Source organism: Corvus kubaryi, unplaced genomic scaffold (assembly GCF_017639235.1).
Source record: "Corvus kubaryi isolate FWS band 111438036 unplaced genomic scaffold, C.kubaryi_AGA036_p1.0 37357, whole genome shotgun sequence".
Lineage (NCBI taxonomy): Eukaryota > Metazoa > Chordata > Aves > Passeriformes > Corvidae > Corvus > Corvus kubaryi.
Genome location: NW_024581117.1, coordinates 10,656,604 through 10,674,959, shown reverse-complemented (window position 1 = coordinate 10,674,959; position 18,356 = coordinate 10,656,604). Strand labels below are relative to the sequence as shown.

The 18,356-nt window shown below is 40.3% G+C and overlaps 1 protein-coding gene across 1 annotated transcript in view; it reads right to left on the bottom strand.

Moving 5' to 3' along the window:
• The window catches only part of CHAT (choline O-acetyltransferase), a 31,636-nt gene that overhangs the window by 2,177 nt on the left and 11,103 nt on the right, over positions 1-18,356 (bottom strand). The window contains exons 7-14 of the mRNA XM_042033675.1: positions 17,582-17,759; positions 12,969-13,138; positions 10,917-11,017; positions 10,656-10,784; positions 9,291-9,413; positions 7,687-7,828; positions 4,537-4,599; positions 1,451-1,588 (exon numbers count right to left, since the gene is read on the bottom strand). Coding sequence (XP_041889609.1) covers positions 1,451-1,588; positions 4,537-4,599; positions 7,687-7,828; positions 9,291-9,413; positions 10,656-10,784; positions 10,917-11,017; positions 12,969-13,138; positions 17,582-17,759 — 1,044 coding nt within the window. The remainder of the gene's footprint in view (positions 1-1,450; positions 1,589-4,536; positions 4,600-7,686; positions 7,829-9,290; positions 9,414-10,655; positions 10,785-10,916; positions 11,018-12,968; positions 13,139-17,581; positions 17,760-18,356) is intronic.

Sequence of the window (18,356 nt, the reverse complement as noted above, 5' to 3'; positions counted from 1 at the left end):
TCACTATGGTTTAAAAACTGGTATAGTTTGAGGTGACTGTAATGCATTTGCTCAATTTGTATAGATATTTAAAAGCTATAAGATTTGTTGTTGATAGATACGAATTTTATGTAATCCTTGTACATAAAATGGATACGTAAAGCTTCTCTAAGGTTTTTAATTTCTTAAGGTTATTTTAAACTTGTAATGTGAAGACTGCACTAAGTTAGAGAAATTAGCATTGCCCATTTCTAATAACAGTTTATAATTGTGATGCTGTATAAAAACACTTCAGTGCAACTAGGCATTCTATTAGACCCCAGTTTAATCATGGCATAATATGGCAGTGCAACACTTTCTCTTGCAGAAAATAAAAGATGTGTTAGAAATCTATATGTTTCAGACTTTGTGTACATGGGCCTTCACAAATGACATTTGCCTTTTTAATGGTGTAGAACAGGCCATTAGTTCTGCTAATAGAGCCATAGAATTGTCAGATGAATTTGCTGTGCAACAGCCGAAGGCCATAAAGCTATTCAGAAGCACTCTTTGCTCATGGATAGTTTCTTGGAGAATTTATGTAGTAGTGTGTTGGTTATATTCACTCATGTCTGAAAGCCTACAAACATTATGACAAGATCAAATTACTTATTAAGGTTTTATGCTGTATCATGATATTATAAGTCTCTTTTGTTGCATAGTCCCAATCTGTTGCAGCTGGGTTAGCATTTCAGTTAATGAATTCCTACATAGATTTCTTCTTTCATTAGGACTGCTACTACATGCAACAAAACATTTAATTTTTAAGCTGTATGCCATAAAGATGCTTCCTTATTCAGAACATTAAATGTAGGGAGTATTGACTCTTAGAGTATCTTTGTATGTGCAAATAACTGTAAATCTGTAAATGTCTGTACCTGTCTAAAATGTCTGTAAGTCTATGTTGCATGCCTGCATGGGCTGTTGTCTTGCAGCAAATAACAGAAGGCTCTCAAAGATCTCAAACATAGCTACTTTTAACAGTAAAATTTCCTCATGGCTCTTGGCTTTTAGTTGCTCAGAGCAGCAGCCCTTCTGGCTTGTGGCTGTACTGTCACTGGAGTAAAGACTGCTCACTGGAGCTGTCATCTTATGGAAAGGAGGAAAAGAAGGGGACTGGGAACATATGTAGTTTGGAACTTGAGGAAACTGAGCCATCATGTGAATTTTACTGAGTGTGTTTGTGTGTACTTCCAGAATTTCTGCAAAGGACTTTGGAATGTTGCATATGAAGTGATAACTGTAGTCAGTATTTACTGTGCTGATGAACTGAAACAGGATTGAAAATGTGGAGCAATTTGCAGACTTCTTGATGATACTGCTTTTGTTTGCTTGCCTTTTTTACATTGCTCTCACTGTGAGCTACAAGGTCTGGCAGAACACAAATGAATTATCTTTTGCTTGTCAAGACCAGTGAACAGGAGAAACTCACCTGGCTAGTTGAGAGGATGAATCGATTGCTTGTCAGATAAGTCTCATCTGTAAATATCTCTGGCAGTTCCTTGTAGTGTTCCCGTGCCACCTCTCTGAGCCCTAGCAGGTGATTGTCTATTGCCATTCCAGTAACAGCCTGTGTACAACGTGATAAGACAACAGCTTTTAACTGAGCTTGGAGGCATTTTGACTATTACTGCCTAGTGTTCTGGTCAGAGATGATGAACTTGGTTTGAGTGAGGTAAAGCCTATAATGGCCAGATATTACTCTGAGTATTTGCTGAAGATCAATAACTAGAAATTAATTTGGTGCTCTGAAGATGTAAAAATTAGGAAGGAGACAGTCTTGAGATGTACTATGTGCTGATGTTATCTGGGTGTTCATGTCTCTCAGAGCTGAATATCATGGGCTGGGCTTCTAGAGATACTGAGGGGAGCCTATGGGACAGCAGAAATTTCTAAGCATGTTTTGGAATTTTCTGTACATCATTTGGATTATGTTTCAAAGTGGAGGGCTCCAAAACACTTCCAAATTGGAGCAAATTAATCTTCCATTGCCTTGCTGCCTGCATCTCCCTCTGGCAGTTAAAGCATATGTCATTCCATCGAATTCAGAACCAAGGATCTGGTAGGTGTCTGCAACAGGCTTAACAGAAAAACAGATTACTGGCAAATCTGTCACAGGTGTATGAGCAAACCCCACTGCTTGAGAAAACTGGGGTTAGGGACACAGAAGCAGCAGTGGCGGCTCACAGGTGCTGCTGCTGAGCCTGCAGGAAGTCCCTGCCATCAGCTGCCTATGCTCATGTCTCTGCTCTGTCCAGCTACATAATGCTCTAGACTTGAGGCATTTATTAGCTTTAAGAGCCTTGCCCTACTAGTAAATGTGATTGAAGATGGCTAAAGGGATCAAAAGTCAGCAGTGGGGGATTGGCAGACCAGGATAGTTAGAGTTTTGTTTCTTTAGGAAACCAAATGAAAATTTGTTCCAACCACACAGGAATTGCCTCAGAGAAATAAGTGTGTTCAAAATCCTTCAGTCTAGGTTTGTTCTTGCAGGTAAAAGCACTGATTTTGTAGACTGACCTGTAGCTCTTCCCTGGTCCAGGCTGAAGTCATGTAGGAAGGAAATGCTGAACTAGAGACATTGTATTGCCCTGAGAGCAGAGCTGATACCCCTGTGGCACAGGACCCTTGTAACAAGGGAAACGAACAGCCTGAGAGAAGGCAGGATTTAAAAAAGAGCACAAGCTTGGTTTTCCTCTTAAGGATTAAAAAAATGTAAAAGGAAAGCACAAGTTTACTTCTTCTCTTATGAGGAGAATAATTTTAACCACTGGTAAGTGCCTGAAGCAGGGGGTTGGGAGTGCATAGCCTGGTTTGGCTTATTAAGAACTAGGTACCCATTGGTTAAAGGGCTATTTGTTCATCAGCCCAGACAGAGCAAGGATGCTTACAAAAATGTAGCATACATCAGGGTTGTGTTTACGTTCTTTTTCCCATACAGGGAAACTGACTTGATAATCAAAGGAAATATTTTGCTATCACACAAGATTTATAAGGCTGTTAGCAATGACATTTTTGCAACATAGATCAATGTCATGTCTGAAGAGAGGCCGAGACGGGCTAACGAAATAAACTGTGAGTCAACACATAGGAAAAAACTGGGCTAAATTGAATTTCAGAGCTCCACATTTAAGATAGCAATGCTACTAGTAAGCCTTAACAAGGGGAAATAAAATCATTAAATTGCTTTTTGTTTTATGAAGTAGATTTTTTTTTGTTTTCCTTAGGAGCTATTACATTTCAGTCTGTTACACACAATTTAGTCAGACCATCTAAGTCTTATCCAGAGTTTAAAGCCACAATGATTACATTTTGCTATTCTGAGAAAGGAGGGGGAGCTTGGTGAGTAGAAGTACCTGGAGAGCTTTTTAAATTTAAATTATTTTTCCAACAGCAGTTTTAATATTTTCCCATGAGCTACACTGGAGGCTGAATTTTGTAACAGTTTCTGGATCTGAAATGATTTGGAGGGGAGAAGTAATGGACTTTTTTTCTCTCACCTTTTTTTTTTTTTTTTTTTTTTTTTTGAGAGCTGTTGTACAGAAATTCCATTGGTTGTGACCTAGTAGACCTGCAGTATGTTGTGTTCATTGTGAGGTTAGCCTGAGATGGTTCAGGTGAGGCAGTTGCCCTGAAGTAAGACTTGACTTCACTTTACAGAATACGTGAAGTCTCAGCTTCTAAGATGTGGGTTCTCAGCACAAGGCTTGAAACACAGAATTGTTTTTCTTCCCTGCTTCTTCTGCTTCACAGTCCCGCCTGAAAGCAACACTTTGCCTCTCCAGTGCTCTGAATATACCTTTAAACCACCTCTGAAGGTGAATGATTTCTTGAATATTATGAATATCCAAAGAGTAATCAACAATATGGGTTTATTAGGCAATGGTCTGAGGCAAAACCATAGGTAGCAAATTCACTTATCGTAGCTGGTTATTAATATTTATTAATTTCATGAGTGGTATGACTAAGTTTATAAAACAAGTCTGTGCTTTGTCTTGGCACAGTGGGATGTAAAACATTACCCAGACTGAAGTGTCTCATTTTTAATCAACAGAAAATGAGTCATATTTGATATTAAACTGATTTCTTCACTGGAGGGCATCTCTTCCTTTTATTAGATGCTGCATTCAGCAGACCAGATGCTGGTCTTTAAAAGAAAACTTACTATAATAATTCCGTCATTGTTAATGATCTTTATTAGAAATGGCACTTTGGAATACCAGAATATATCTTCCAGAATACCACTCCATCTGAGGATCAGGTTCCAGATAGGGACCTCTATCCTCTAGTGAAGAGAAATATAAGAAAATGCATAGATGGTTAGTTTTAGGGTTAGGTTTTTTTAGTTGAGGTTAGTTGAATATGGCTATTTGGGCCATTAGAAATGTTCGTAAGTGTGACTTACTTTCCTATTTAGAGATACCTACATTTTTCTAGTGCTTAAATAGCTAATGACTGTATCTTCATACTTTTCTTGAAAAAGCTGACTAGTTCTTACTCAGGCAGTGTTTTACTCACCAGAACAGAGTAATTAGTCTGAGCTGCAATTGCATCCTTAAATCTCTGCATCTTCTCAGAATCCTGTTGGGGTAATCAGAATATATGTATTATTGAATAAACTCTCAAAGAAATAGCATCTTCCATCAAAAAGCAAGGAGCTCAAATGTCCTTTGCTCTTGGCTCAGGTGTAAGCACTCTGATGAATGAACAGCCACACCAGTCAATGTCCTGATCAGCACAAGCACCTGGCTGTGCAAGGGTTGAACAGGATTATTGGTGGTGGTTTGTTTGAAGTCAAGAAAAAGCTTGCAGTTCCTTTTGTGGATTCCTTCCATGGATTTTGGGGGTGTAGATTATTACCAATAGAATCACTCTGTTTAGAGCAGGGAAAATAATTGCCTAGTGTAATTCAGTGTTTTCAAAACAGACAGGCAGTGTATCTTCTCCAGAATGGTTTATCTAGACAACGACAGTGACATTAATGAAAGCCATTACTGATGTTTTACTAGCCAGTCAAAAAATTACTCCTGTGTGTGAAAGGGCATCTACAATTTTCCAAGGCTGCTCTACCCTCCACAGATACCTCACATTTCAGATAACAAGCTAGTAAATTTTGACTCCTGTCAAATGGCAGCGTTTTATATTAAGGGAATGATCTTAAGAAATGCTGCACTGCTGTACATCAAGTCCAACACTGAAACTTTGGGAGACCCTGAAACAGCCAAAATGACTGGGTCTCCAGATAAACAGGGGACCTTCAGCTCCTATGGACGATGAATGATCTTTTGAACAAAGAATTCATTTCAGAAGCAAGTCAAGGTTACCATCAGGGACCTTCAAAATACAAAGTCTGATATTTTTTCACAAGGCTAGAGCTAGGCCTTAGTTCCCTTGTAGAGATTAAATTACCAAATGCAGTCTTTAAATCTGATTAATTTACAGCTATTCAAGCAATCTCTAGTGTCAGTAGCTGCTGCTTTTACAGCAAGTGTCAAATGCAATATTTCTCCTGCTGAAGAATCAATCTGACTCAATCAATCTTTGGTGACTGTTCAAGCTATCATTTGAGGATAATTTTTATTTGTATCAGAAGGAAAATGTTTTTTAATTGGATTTGAATTAATGGCTATTAACAAACAATATTTTGGGGAGTTCAAGGCTACTTAAACCAAGTGGTGCATCTCTTTGTCCAAAAAAAAAAATTAACCCTTTCACATTCAGAGCAATTCATAGGTCTGAGAAATCACCTTGGAATAGTATTGTATTAAATTAATTTTCTAATGTTTCTGTGATACTAATATATATATGTAGTTTTGAATGGAAGTATGAAACAAAGATTTATTAATGTCTGTTGGAAAGACCAATCACAGACCAGTATAAATGTCTTTTGTATCTCTCGGTGGAGAAGAGGGCAGGAAAACGATCAGTGGATTCGTTCACGCTATGATTACAGGTTTTCCAGGGGAAATGAAACCATTATTCCCCCTATTCTGTAGGACCAAGGCATGCAGTAGAAAGATATGGGGGCTGAGACTGAGCTGCATCTAGACATACATGGCATTCTTCAGCTTGCTTGTGTGAAACAGTACACTTTAGGGTGCTGTGAAAGGGCAGCACGATCTCAGATTTGGGTGGGAAAAAGGTGAGAAATGCTGAAGCTTTGGGAGAGCTGCAGAAATCAGTAAGTGTTGGAGGAAGGAAGGAGGGAAGAGATAGTTGCAAGGAACTAGAAGGATCTGTTGAAACAGCATTGTAGGAGCAGGCTGGCTCCTCCCAGGAGCACAGTCAGTGTGCCACAGCATGGGGTGGAACTATGCTGAATGCCCAGGTGTGGAGAGGAAAGTGTGCACAGACAACAGGAACTTCTCATGAAATGTGATGAGAACTGTCTTCTCCGACAGGACATTAATAACAAATAACAACAGCCTCTTCTTGCCTGCTGTGTGGTAGTCACTATTATGTGCAATTGTATGGTCATAATCTGCCGTGAATTACCCACTCAGCAGAGGGAATTATTTCAGGTTTTTTAAGTTACCATTTTACCATGGAACTTATTTAAGCTTTGTTCATCAGGAGCTAAATTCTTAACCTTAAGGAGATTGAAGAAGCAGTGGATTAAGGGAGGACTTCTCTGGACAAATTTTCATCATCCTCTGGGACGTTAGATCTTGGTTTATAATATTTCATTAATTTACACCTAATCTACAGCCCAGCAATGCTTCTAGCAATGTTATGCTAAATTCTAAAGAATAGCCACGTGGGTTGTTGCCACTGGAATGGGCTTACTGTGAAAAATAATCTATATTGTGGCAGCATTTTGCATCTAAGCAGCCACCTGGAAATTCGCTGTACAGCAGCGCAGTGCGGTGGGTGGAAGTGGCACAGAGACATTGAGGGAGGCTCTCCAGGGACAGCGGGAGGGACAGGGCACAGGGCTGTTTGTGCAGCTCTGCTCTCAGCTGTACCTCTTTACATCCCCATCTACTCTGTACAGCACTCATGCTTCTGGCAAACAGATGGTGGTGTCTCAAAGAAAGGCAATTTTAATTTTTCTTTTTGCAGTATGATATCAGGACAGTTCAGAGAGTTGTTTGGTTAGCTTGATGAAGTTTTTCATCATTAAGGTTCAGCTCCCTTGAGGATCCTATAAGACTTAGTCTATTTGGTAGAAACATCCCTTTAAAACAAAAAAGATCAGCCAGAACATATCCACATATCCAGAAATGAAAGCATGGGAATTACATCACATATTGCAGTCTGCAGCAGAACTAACCACTGCAGGAGACCTGCCAGGAAATTCCCCTGGTGTGGCAGTTTAATGATCCTGAACTTTGCATGTTCAGCCTAGATCTCTCCAGGGAGCTGAATTTGGATCTGATGATAGAACATTCATAAGACAGTACTAAATCTAAAATTAGATATTACGTTTCTTATAACGTCATGTTTAGGCACCTCTGAATCTTTTGGATGCTTAAATAAAAATAAGGGAATATTAGATTTAGCTTAATGGTTGGTCTGTAGAAAAAGCAAAATCCTGTGATGCTTGCTACCCTGCCCTATGCCTTTATGTTCTCAGTTAACAGTTAAAAAGTGAGAGACTTGGGACCATGAATGCATTATTTACTTAGTGTTTTGGCAAAGAAGACAGAGGGAGCCAGCCCAACATACCGACACAGCTGTCTTGTCAGCTGCCATTGCTCTGACAAAAGCAAGTGCTTCTGAGGTAGCAGACCTAATATTCTCAACCCGGCCCTCATCGAATCGGCGCAGGGAAGCACTTTCATAGGTTGGGACAAGCCTCCTGTGGCACCTGATAGAGTGAAGGAAGAAAAAACAAAGAATAATCAGTTTCAAATAGTCATAAAGACTAAGAGAAATATAGCCTTGGTACATTTTATTGTTACAGCCACATTTTTATTTCTTGCATGGTATTCATCTTAATGTTGATAGAATTCTGTAAGAAACTTAAAAAAGATGGATGCTCACTCCTTTCTAATATGAAGAGCTGCATACAGCTGTATATGTTTTAGTTATGCATTGCCAGTAAAAAAATGACTTGTGTAAAAACAAGGCTAGTAAAACTAAAATTTACTGAAAGATCTCACAGAATGTTTTATTTGTACTGCATAATAAAATAATTGTGTAATTAATCATTTACTTATGGGCTTGAAATATGTTTTATTTAAAACAAGAGAAAATGCACTGTGTGAGTGAAAAGCAGAAAACTAAAAGGGTGTTTTTTGTGAGCTGGAATGAAAACCCACATAGCGATTACAACAGAGTATGAAAACTGTTGTTTAATTTGGGTCCAGGTATACAGCTACTATTCCTTGCTTCAGGAGACAGACTGTGTCTTTCAGTTGAAGCAGGTGGTCTCAGAGCATAACTGTCCCCTAAGGTTTTTGTTGCAAACATGGGATTTATATAATGGCTGGGATCCAGATGAAAATCTTGGGCTAGGTCATTGTTGAAGTTTTATTAATGGAATATGCAAAATGGATGTTCAACAGATGTTCAAGGAGTACATGAAATGTGTTAAGCATCTCTGGTCTTGACCAGGTAAAGACCACTCTGGGATTTAATTTGATGTGTTAAAGAATTGTTTGTGTAATAGGCTGTCCTGCAGGAAACCAGGCAACCCATCTCTAGCCTGGAGTTCTGGCAATGTAGAAAGGAGCTTTTAACTTTGATAAGACCATGGAAATTAGGGGATATTCTCAAATCTTGGGATGCCTGTGAAGAAGGGAACAGCAGTAGTAACTGTTCTGTGTAGGAGCTCTAGTCTGATATGCTGCTGTAGTCTTCTCCCCTGTGGATGCTTTTCAGCCTGTGGTGCCAGAGATGCATGTTTGATTACTGCCATGGCTCCTCCCAAGCTACCCACAGTGGCAAGGCAGTGGTGCTTCTGCCCCAGGGACCTGGGCTCCCCAGCTGCTGCTGCTACAGATAGCCCTGCCATCCCTGCCATATTCCCTCACCTTCTCTATGCCAAGCACAGGGACAGCTGTCGGGAAGGTACTGGCTGGCAATGACATGTGTGGGACACTGGGATGGGAAGGTACAGCAAGAATAGGGAAAGGGAATGAAGAAAAAGAGTACTCTCTCTCAGAGCCAGGTATCAATTTCCGTCTTGTCTGTCCAACAGCCATTAGGCAAGGTCACTCATTTCCATGCAAGAGGCATTTGTTTGAATGTTGAGGAAGAAAATGGACCCTCTGTATAAAAAGCCACTGCCTTGCGTACCTTATTCCTATGAATTGAATTAACCTTACCTGTAGAATGCCAGCTGAAGTGCTACTTGAATGTAGGCATCTGGGCTAACTTTTTGTTTCTTAATAAATTCCTTTCCATAGTGCTCAAACTTGTAGGCAATAAAATCCAGATTTCCCACTACCCTGGAAAACAAGCAGAAGGCAGTTATTGCAAGAGTAGATGTAAGAATCTCACAGAATTGTTAAAGTTGGAAAAGAACTCTTAGATCACCAAGTCCAACCATTAACCTACCCTACCTTGTTCACCACTAAACCATATTCTGTCCCATTTCCTGTTTGCAAATAAAACCCAGAGAGCTTTTCCTGACTGTAGCATCTTGGAGGTGAGTGGCCTCCTGCTCTCCTGCTTGCAGACAGTCCTGGTCTTGGTAACTTGTTCCTAGTCAGTAACTTATTCATACAGATTCTACACCAGGCTTGTTATCTGCAGCCTTAGCTATGGCACTCAAGTCTGTTCATTTAAGTAAGACACCCTTTAAAAAAAAACAAACAAACAAACAAAAAAACTGGCAACCTCCCCCCAACCTTAGTGTTTCCACCCCTAAGGGTCTCCTTTGTTCTTGACAAATTTCTGAGAGATTTACTGGTGTGAGAATTGGGTGCGTTTAGAACCTGATGTAGGCCTTAAGCTCTTTGCAAGATTCAATTTAGAGGACTACTACCTTTATTTAAAAACAAAAAGGAATTATACTGCATCTTGAATGTTCTCACTCTTATGTATTTTTCTAGCCACGTTGAGTTCTTATCTAATGTAGCCACACTGGACATACTTAGAGCTGATCATGCAGACAATGTGTTAATTCCCTACAGAGAGATCACAGGCCTGAGTGTTGAGGGAAAAAAAATTCTTATTGCCGCCCCCAACCCCAAAGATCATGCAAATCTTTGACAGCCTGGAAACAGAGTCAGAAAAACTAGGCTCTGTAGGAGCAATATGAATGTAAACAAATGAGATCGCTAAATTCAAATTGTTTATTCAAACCAGTTGTATTCTACTGTCCCCTATATGTACCCCTATCACCCTGACTTCAGACTGAGTCAGCTCAAACCCATAAAAGACATCCACAAAAACAGAAGCCCTGCATTGTTTGCATCCTGTGCAAGTACGGGTAAGCTGTTTCTCCAGTGGTTTTTAGATTTCCTAGCATTTACATGGAAGGAAAAAATGGTAAAGCAATTCCTGAATACGGACAAGTAGCTCCAGCCCATAAGGGTCCTATCCTGCAGAGAGATGCTAGGTATGTGCAGCCTGGTAAGAGGAGGAGGAGCAGGAAGACAGGAGGCCCCCTAGGAGGGAGCCCATGCCTGCACACAATGTGTTCCAGCTTGCAGTCACTGCTGAGAAAAATGAGGCATCTGTTCTACCTTTGGAGTTTTTCTGCTGCTGATGCCAAATACATCTGAATATCAGGGGAACACTTCCATCTTAGTCTCCGTGGGGCGGGAAGCTCACTCACTGAATCAGCTCGGAGTAATTTCTTGGAACTTTCTTTCCTGTTGGTATGTGAGACAGAAGTCGTTAAGGTCACAGGAATAATCCATTCGTTAAACACTGCTCTTTTAGCAGGTAAATTACTGCTTCCCAGGGGCTGGAGTGGGTATAAAATGTACAGAAAGGGAGCTCACATGTGCCTGAGCAGGTATTCGGTGCACTGCACCATTACGATGCCATCGAAAGGGGAGTGTTCGCACACAGTGCCGCACAGTCCGTCTCTTCCTACCACAAACTAAACAAGGAAAAGAACAGGTGCAACATATACAGGGAATAAATCACGTCCTGGATAAGTTATCCATGAAGGCAACCTGACAAAGGTGTTACCGTTCCCCTGTGGTTTTCTTATTGCTCATATCAGGAGCTTCCTTGCCCTATGTGGGTCTCTAAGTTGGTGACTTACAGACTTATTGCAGGAGACTTGCTTGTCCTGTGAAAGGTGTTGCACTGAATCCCTTTCATGCTGCTGTTTTGGACTGAATCCTGTGAGAATGTAAATTTTAGCAATTCCTGATGGAATCTGAAAATTTGATTTAGCATCTGCTTTATGGTACAGAAAACCCATCAGCAGAAAGACAGGCCAGGGTTCTCCTGCTTTTGAGGGCAGTAAAACATCTGTATCTGGGAAATCCTTAGGATCCCTATTTATTACAAAACTCATCCTTATTTGATAGCTTTCTCATAGCTTATTTTGAACCTTTGTTGTTTTTTTTTTTTGAGATGCTTTCTTCATTTCATTTCCCTCTTACTTGTCTTCATTCTTAATTTCATTGTGTGCACATGGCTCTGCTGGCAACAACCTGCTGCACTCCAGTTCTGTGATACACCCATGCAAATTGTTACTTCTGCATCTCATACAAAAGCAGATGTCTAGGACAATACTGCAGTTTTCCTGTCCTTTTTCTGGGCTTTTCCCCACACTTGTTTTGAAGTGCATTTGGCTGGACTTCACCCACTTAGTTCTCTCTTGCACATTTGTATCACACACATCCTGCCTCCCTGCTTTCCATGAGGTTTTCAGAGAGTGGGCATGATGCAAAAAGTTCACCTGGCCATCTTCTGAAGCCTTACTGCAAAGGTGAAGAAGAATTTGGCGAGAAGGAACAAGTCCTACTGTGAGAATGGCTTCCTACATAATCTGTGTTTGCATAAAAGGAAATGGGATCTTATTTCCCTAAGAATTTCTCTTCACCTTTAAACTATTTTGGCCTGAATACATCTGGACAGATTAAGCTCTCTGACACTATGCAATTTAATTTGCTTTCTGCTACCTTATGATAGTAGACAAAAAGAGAATGTTGTTTATTCTCATCTGCTTGAAATATCTCAACACTTGACCCTGCAAATAACAGGGTTCTAACTAAAGACAAATGGTTTGTTCTTCAAAAGAGTCTGCTAATAATGTCATTTGCAGTGGCATTAATCAGGAATGATTACTGAAATGTATTTGCTTCTGGGTAAGTTGGTGCAAATGAAATTATTTTAGGGGTTTCTCTTTTCATGCTGCTGTTCTTAGATATGGCAAGAACAACAAGAATTATGCAAGCAATGGATCAGTCAGGGTTTTTTCAATTTTTCATCAGCTGTCAACATTGTTGACAGTTGGAGATTAATACATCACTTCACTCTGGGTCTATTGCAAAGCGTGGACATAACAGTGCAACACTTTAAAATATGACAACCAAAATCTGATTGGGAAAAAGGCTGGGGAAGTCGAGACTTAAGGAAAGTCTCAACAAGGATGTCATTAATTGAGTAAACAGTCTGTTAAGTGAGGACTTAAACACATGCCAAATTATAAGCAGTTGCATCTCTAGGATGTCGGGAAAATGTGTAAGAAGAGGAAATGGAGAAAAATATTGTGCTTTTCTTTTTCATTCTGGGATATTAGGCCAGCATTTTAATTTCTTTTGACTCAGTGTAGTAAAATGCATTGTTTTTTTATATCCAGTGTCTACCCACTCATACATCTCTATATCTGTATTATCTCCTCAAGAGCAAAGGGCAGCTTTGGAAAAGGTGGAAGTGTCCCTGCTTCCCCTGCCTTGCAAGGGACACCCTTGCTCACACCAAACCTGCCCAGGTAGATGCTGACACCACCTTCCCCTCTTTCTCCCACCTGACTCTAAATGGTCCCCACCATAAGGCAACGTGCAAGTAATGTCACAGTGCTGTAAGGTTTTTACCTGCATAGGTTTGTCATACCAACGATTGGCCCCGTTTTTATGGTAGCCTCCTCCATGCAGCATCTGAGATGCCATGTTTGTGTTGTTGAGTTCCACCCCACTGGGGCTGTCCAGGCACACCAGGCATATGCAGCGTTCAATCATGTCCAGAGAGTCACGGTTGGTGGAGTCTGGGGATAAGAGAGTGAAATGTTCACATCCTCTTACCTGTAAGTACAACACTGGATGGGGAACCTTCTGCCTTGGAGAGCATGGAAGATCTGACCCTGACCCTGCAGTGAGCTGGTGTCTGCAGAGCTTCTCTCAGCAGCAGATCATCTCAGTGCGAGGGAGCATTATACCACGGCATTAATTCATGTGTTAACTTTTGTAACTGTGTATCTCTCACATGATTCAATAATAACCACTTTCTTTTTCTGCCTTTCATTTCCTGAAGTAATTATATTACAAAATAGATCTATTTTACTCTTAAAGCCAGCATTGCTTACTTATTTTATATATAACAGTTACAGAGGACAGGGGGAAAATAGAAAATTTCAGAGCTCACGCTATTGCTGCAGTATTCTGCTCTGAAACAGCAGAGCTTAGAGTGTTTTTGTGTTGTTCTCCCATGAAAACCCTTTTCAGAACAAGGAACAGCAGGGCCCATGTTGGTTTTGTCTTATTGTATTAAAACCCTCTTGTCTCTCCTGTCCCTGATCATTAGCTTACGCCTACATCACATGAAGAAACATCTTCAGTTGAGGTTTTGAGGTTTAGTTTTTGAACATGGTTTTGCCAAAATCATGGGTTGCCACATTACACTGCTCTCCTGTCACTAGTGTACAGCTGAATAAAATGGGCTTTTGTGGATCTCCTTCTGTTCCTTTTCCCTATCACGACACTCTTGCTTATATGGTTGGACTATTGGAGGTATTTTTACCTTGTCCTCAGTGCTTTCCTCCTTATTTGTGGTGTATTTATGAGTTTTGGTTTTTTCTTCTCAGCTTGTCTAACTCAACTATTACAAAGGTTAAAGGTTTGTTTGTATCTGAGAACCAGTTTGAAGCATAGGAGATATTTAATTGTGAGCACATAATACAGTTCTTCATTGAAAAGATAGAAGTGTGCAACCTATAACAAGAACTTATTTCATTTAAAAACATACAAGATTATTAATTGCTGTTATATGGTTGTTAACAAGATCAAAGGAAAAAGGGCTTCCAAGCTTCAACATAAAATTCCTTTTGTTCTTAACAGATCAGCTTTCATCTGATGGTTTTGCTAGATTGTGGTGTAAATGATTTTTCACAATGATGTTTCAGAATGTTCTCAACAAAAGATATGAATTCAGATTGATCAAAACTTACTTCAAGTCTAGGCTAAGTTCAACAAATATGCGCTCAATTCAGAAAATTACTTTAGCTGAAAGAATGGAAAGAAAAATTAAAATTAAGCAATTCTGATTTGCATTTCAAGTATGGGTACATTTCAATATGCGCATGTTTTTAAGGTTTGCAAATATGTAAACTAGCTTGATTCTCTGAAAGAACAGCATTTTTCATAGTAAGAAATAATGCACCTTTCCAGAAGGAGTAATATAGGATAGTCAGGAGCTAGAAAAAAACAGATGCTTGTTACCTTCCAGCTTCATTCTCCAAATACTGTGTAGTGAAAAAGAGACCAAATATGCAAGAAATTAAAAATGTGTCAAGAGAAGGAGAGGCAAGGGATAGCAGTGGATGAGAAGGAAGAGGGGGAGCTGTGGCCTTTTGCAGGCTATGATAAGGTACTGCCTATTGCTGTTTGGTGGCTCCTGCGAGGCAGCATTAGCAGCCAGGAGCCCAAGGGACAGAGATGGTCAGCCTGACTTCTTGCAGGCTCCCTGGGGACCTGGTGGAGTGCAGAGTGTGTTGTCTCCCCTTGCCAACAGAAGCGGAGTCCTAGGGAAAGCAGCTGGAGCACCTGCCAGCTCCTACAAAGGCTTGAGCCAGGAGATTGTGTTCGATGGGGCATGTAGAGAGGTTGCTGTCCTGCAAAATGTGAACACCAGAGCCCCTTCTGAGTGTCTTCAAAAGCATTCAGAAGCTTTATAAGAGAGAAGACCCATCCCTGTCCACTTGGCTGTAAAGCTTTCTAGTATCTCACACTTGCAGGGCTGACCATAATCGTGGTATTTTTTATTGATGGTCTGGGTGCCTCGATGCAAAGGCTGAAAAGATCCTTTTTGGAATGGAATGGAAGCTGCCCCGTATACAGCAGCTTCTGGTGTTTGCAGACAGGCACCATTGAGGAAAACCAGCTTGGACAGTGATTTACAAACTGCTCACAGCTTGCTCAGCATTCTGCTTTACGCTGTTTGATAGGTTTATATATATTGCATTGTGGCTGCTACCCACACATCTTTGACAGATACGAAGCCCTTAGTCTGACATATGGCTTCAGGGTATCTGGAGCCTAGGTATTAGAGTGAATAAAATTAAGCTCTGCTAGAAACAGAAAAGTAGGGGAAATATGTCTTTACAGAAGGAAACAGGCATATCCAGAGGGCTGATCAAACACTGAAAAATTATCATGTGAAGCAGGCAATGAATTGCACAAGAACTCATGAACCATGACTTGGGATGGAAAATATCTGCAGGAAGAGCTAAAACAGAAAAGATTAAGACCAAGCCTAAAGCCCTGACAAGACATTTCTTCCTTTCTAATGCACAATTGCATTGAATTGGCCAGCCAAGTGTTGGTTAGTTGGGGTTTTTTGATTTGGTTTTAGAAAGGAAAATATGAGAAGACAGTTTTGAATCAAATTCAGATTAGTATGCATGGGACTGTAGCCAGTCGCTTCATACAGAATTCCCTTCCTGTACTTAGGAACTGAGTGAGCTAGTTCTGCAGCCTGAAGGCAGTTACAATACTGAATGTGTTTATAAATCAGTGATGGCTGGGTTTATTACAGTATCTTGGACATTTTCTCACCTAGAAGACCTATGCTCTACTTGCAGGTCTAGGGAGGCCGATGGCTATAGCTCCTTCATAGCCTCTGCAATGCACTGCACAGGTTTCCTGTTCTGAAGCATCCTCTCTTGCCCTGTCCAGTACAGACCAGCTGTGGAGTGACCCTTTCACCCACACTGCTTCCCAGGTTTTCTCTTCCTCGGTTATTTATTGTTGCATGAACATTTCACCACCACAGATAAGAAAGAAAGAGAGCTGTTAATAATCATTTACCCATGTGTAACAGCAATGCATTCACCTATATAGAGGAGCTCTGCTAACATGAATGGTCTGGGATGGGATTCCTGCTTAGATTAGAGAAGGCTCACATCATGGTGCTATGAGATTTACTGGTGCAGAATCTGCATTTTTCAGCTGCATAACTGAGTTGGTTTGCCTCCTGATTAAAATGAATATTTTCGTAAATTCCAGGCAATCTAAAAACACTATGGAGAGGGTTTTGCTAGTTTTTGTTGGTTTTTCTTTTTGTGTTTTTCTTTTGGATGATGTAGGTTAACAAAGATAATTTTGCTGCAAGTTAAGGCATTGACTGTTTTACTTAGTATGGCATGAAAATAAATGATTAGGTGTTTACCTCAATTTTCATTAAAATAAGTTATCTTTTTGTCTCTTCCTTTAAAAAGAAATGATGGGACGAGGAAGGGAAAGCTTAAAGATGAGGCTAGTGCTATGTAATATTGCTGAAATAATGGCCAGGACTCTGTGTGTGTGTGTATGGGTGTGTCTATACTAAGTTTTTATAAGCACAGATAAACTTGAATAAGAAAAGGGGAATCTTCCTTAGCATGATAAATGTATTTTGAGACTATTGGCAACTCTTGAATATTCCAGGGCATTGGTAAAACAGCAATATTTTCTGTAGCATTGCTGAGCTGGAGATAGAGATGAGTTAATGTTTTCTTCAAGAGGAAAAAGTAAATACTTAAGACATGTAGAATGGCAAAAAGAATGTATTTATATCACTTAGCTTCAGCGTAAAACACACAAGGTGTGATGTGATAGAGGTCACTAACCCCACTCTTTATTTTCATCTGTTTCCAAGTTTGACATTCAAGTCCAGAATCTGAGACAGCTAAATGCTGCCTGTTGGAAAAGAGAGAGAGAGCGGTCCCAGATAATACCTGGTGTCATCTTTCCTAGATACTTACTTAAGAATTGGTTGAATCAGCCCTGGTACCTTCTCCATTGGCTAGATAGAGCTAGATTCAGTAGGTGTTTAACTTTCATATCCTTTTGTTAGAGAAGATCAATAATGTCAAATAGTTGCCAAAAGCTAAGAGGATACATCATTCCTATTGGTACAAAATGGATATGAAGAAAGAGACAAATGACAAAATCTGATGTGATGTAATTTACGTGATGAAAAACAAAGAATGGAGTGAGAGTTATTACATGGCATAACACTTAAACATACACAGCCAAAGGGTCGAGCCATTTCTGCTGCTCCCCTGGCAACACACATCTTACACGTACTGAGTTTCCTACTTCTGGAAAAATTCAGCAGTGAGGTTGCACATTCAGTCTTGTGTTTGCTGTGATATTTGCTCTCAGCAAAAAAAGTCATTGATGGTGAGAAGGAAGATGATGAAGAAGAGAAAGCTGGGATTGCTGCTGCTAACCTTTCATAAGGATCATCCTGGCCTCTGCCCACTCTGTTCTTCCGTCTGTTGTCAGCAGGCCAATTGGAGGCAGCATTTCCTCTTCATTCTCTGCCATTTTTGCTATCTTTTGTAACTGAGTGAAAAGATCTCCCTCACTGAGACGACGGAAATTAATGACAACATCCAAAACAAAAAACTGCAAAAAAATGACAGAAGTCAGAAGATCAGTCAGAGGTGGGTTGGACCTTTTGTGGTCCAACATTTTGCTGTCACCTGGGTAGGTGTTGAGATGCTGAAGTCCTGCCTGGAGAGCCAGGCTTGCAGGCAATGGAACACAAAAGCACTGGGGAATGGCCAGTGTTTTAACACCAATGTAATGCCAGTTGCCATAGGGAACTTATATTGTGTACTGGACTCAAATAGAATATACACTATTTGAATAAGCTTAAAAAAACTTGGAGAGATAAAATCAGGAAGTAAGTAAATAATTTTCAGGGTATTATTTGTTTAAACATAACCTAGAGAATCTAGAAAATTTCCTGCACTTCCCAGAAAAGTGGAAAGCACTTCACTGGAACCTACCTCTTCATTCCAAGAGGGCCTGCAGGCATGGCTCCAGTACTGCTGGACTATAAGGTACGATGCCCAGAAAATAGACTCTGCTGCTCCCTGGCAATTACTGGTTGGGGCACATTCACTCTAACACTTCAGTATTTCTGCCTGCACCTGTGCTAACTTCTACAGGCATAGCTTAGGGCCCCTACATGGTGTCTATGCCATGCACAGGTATGAT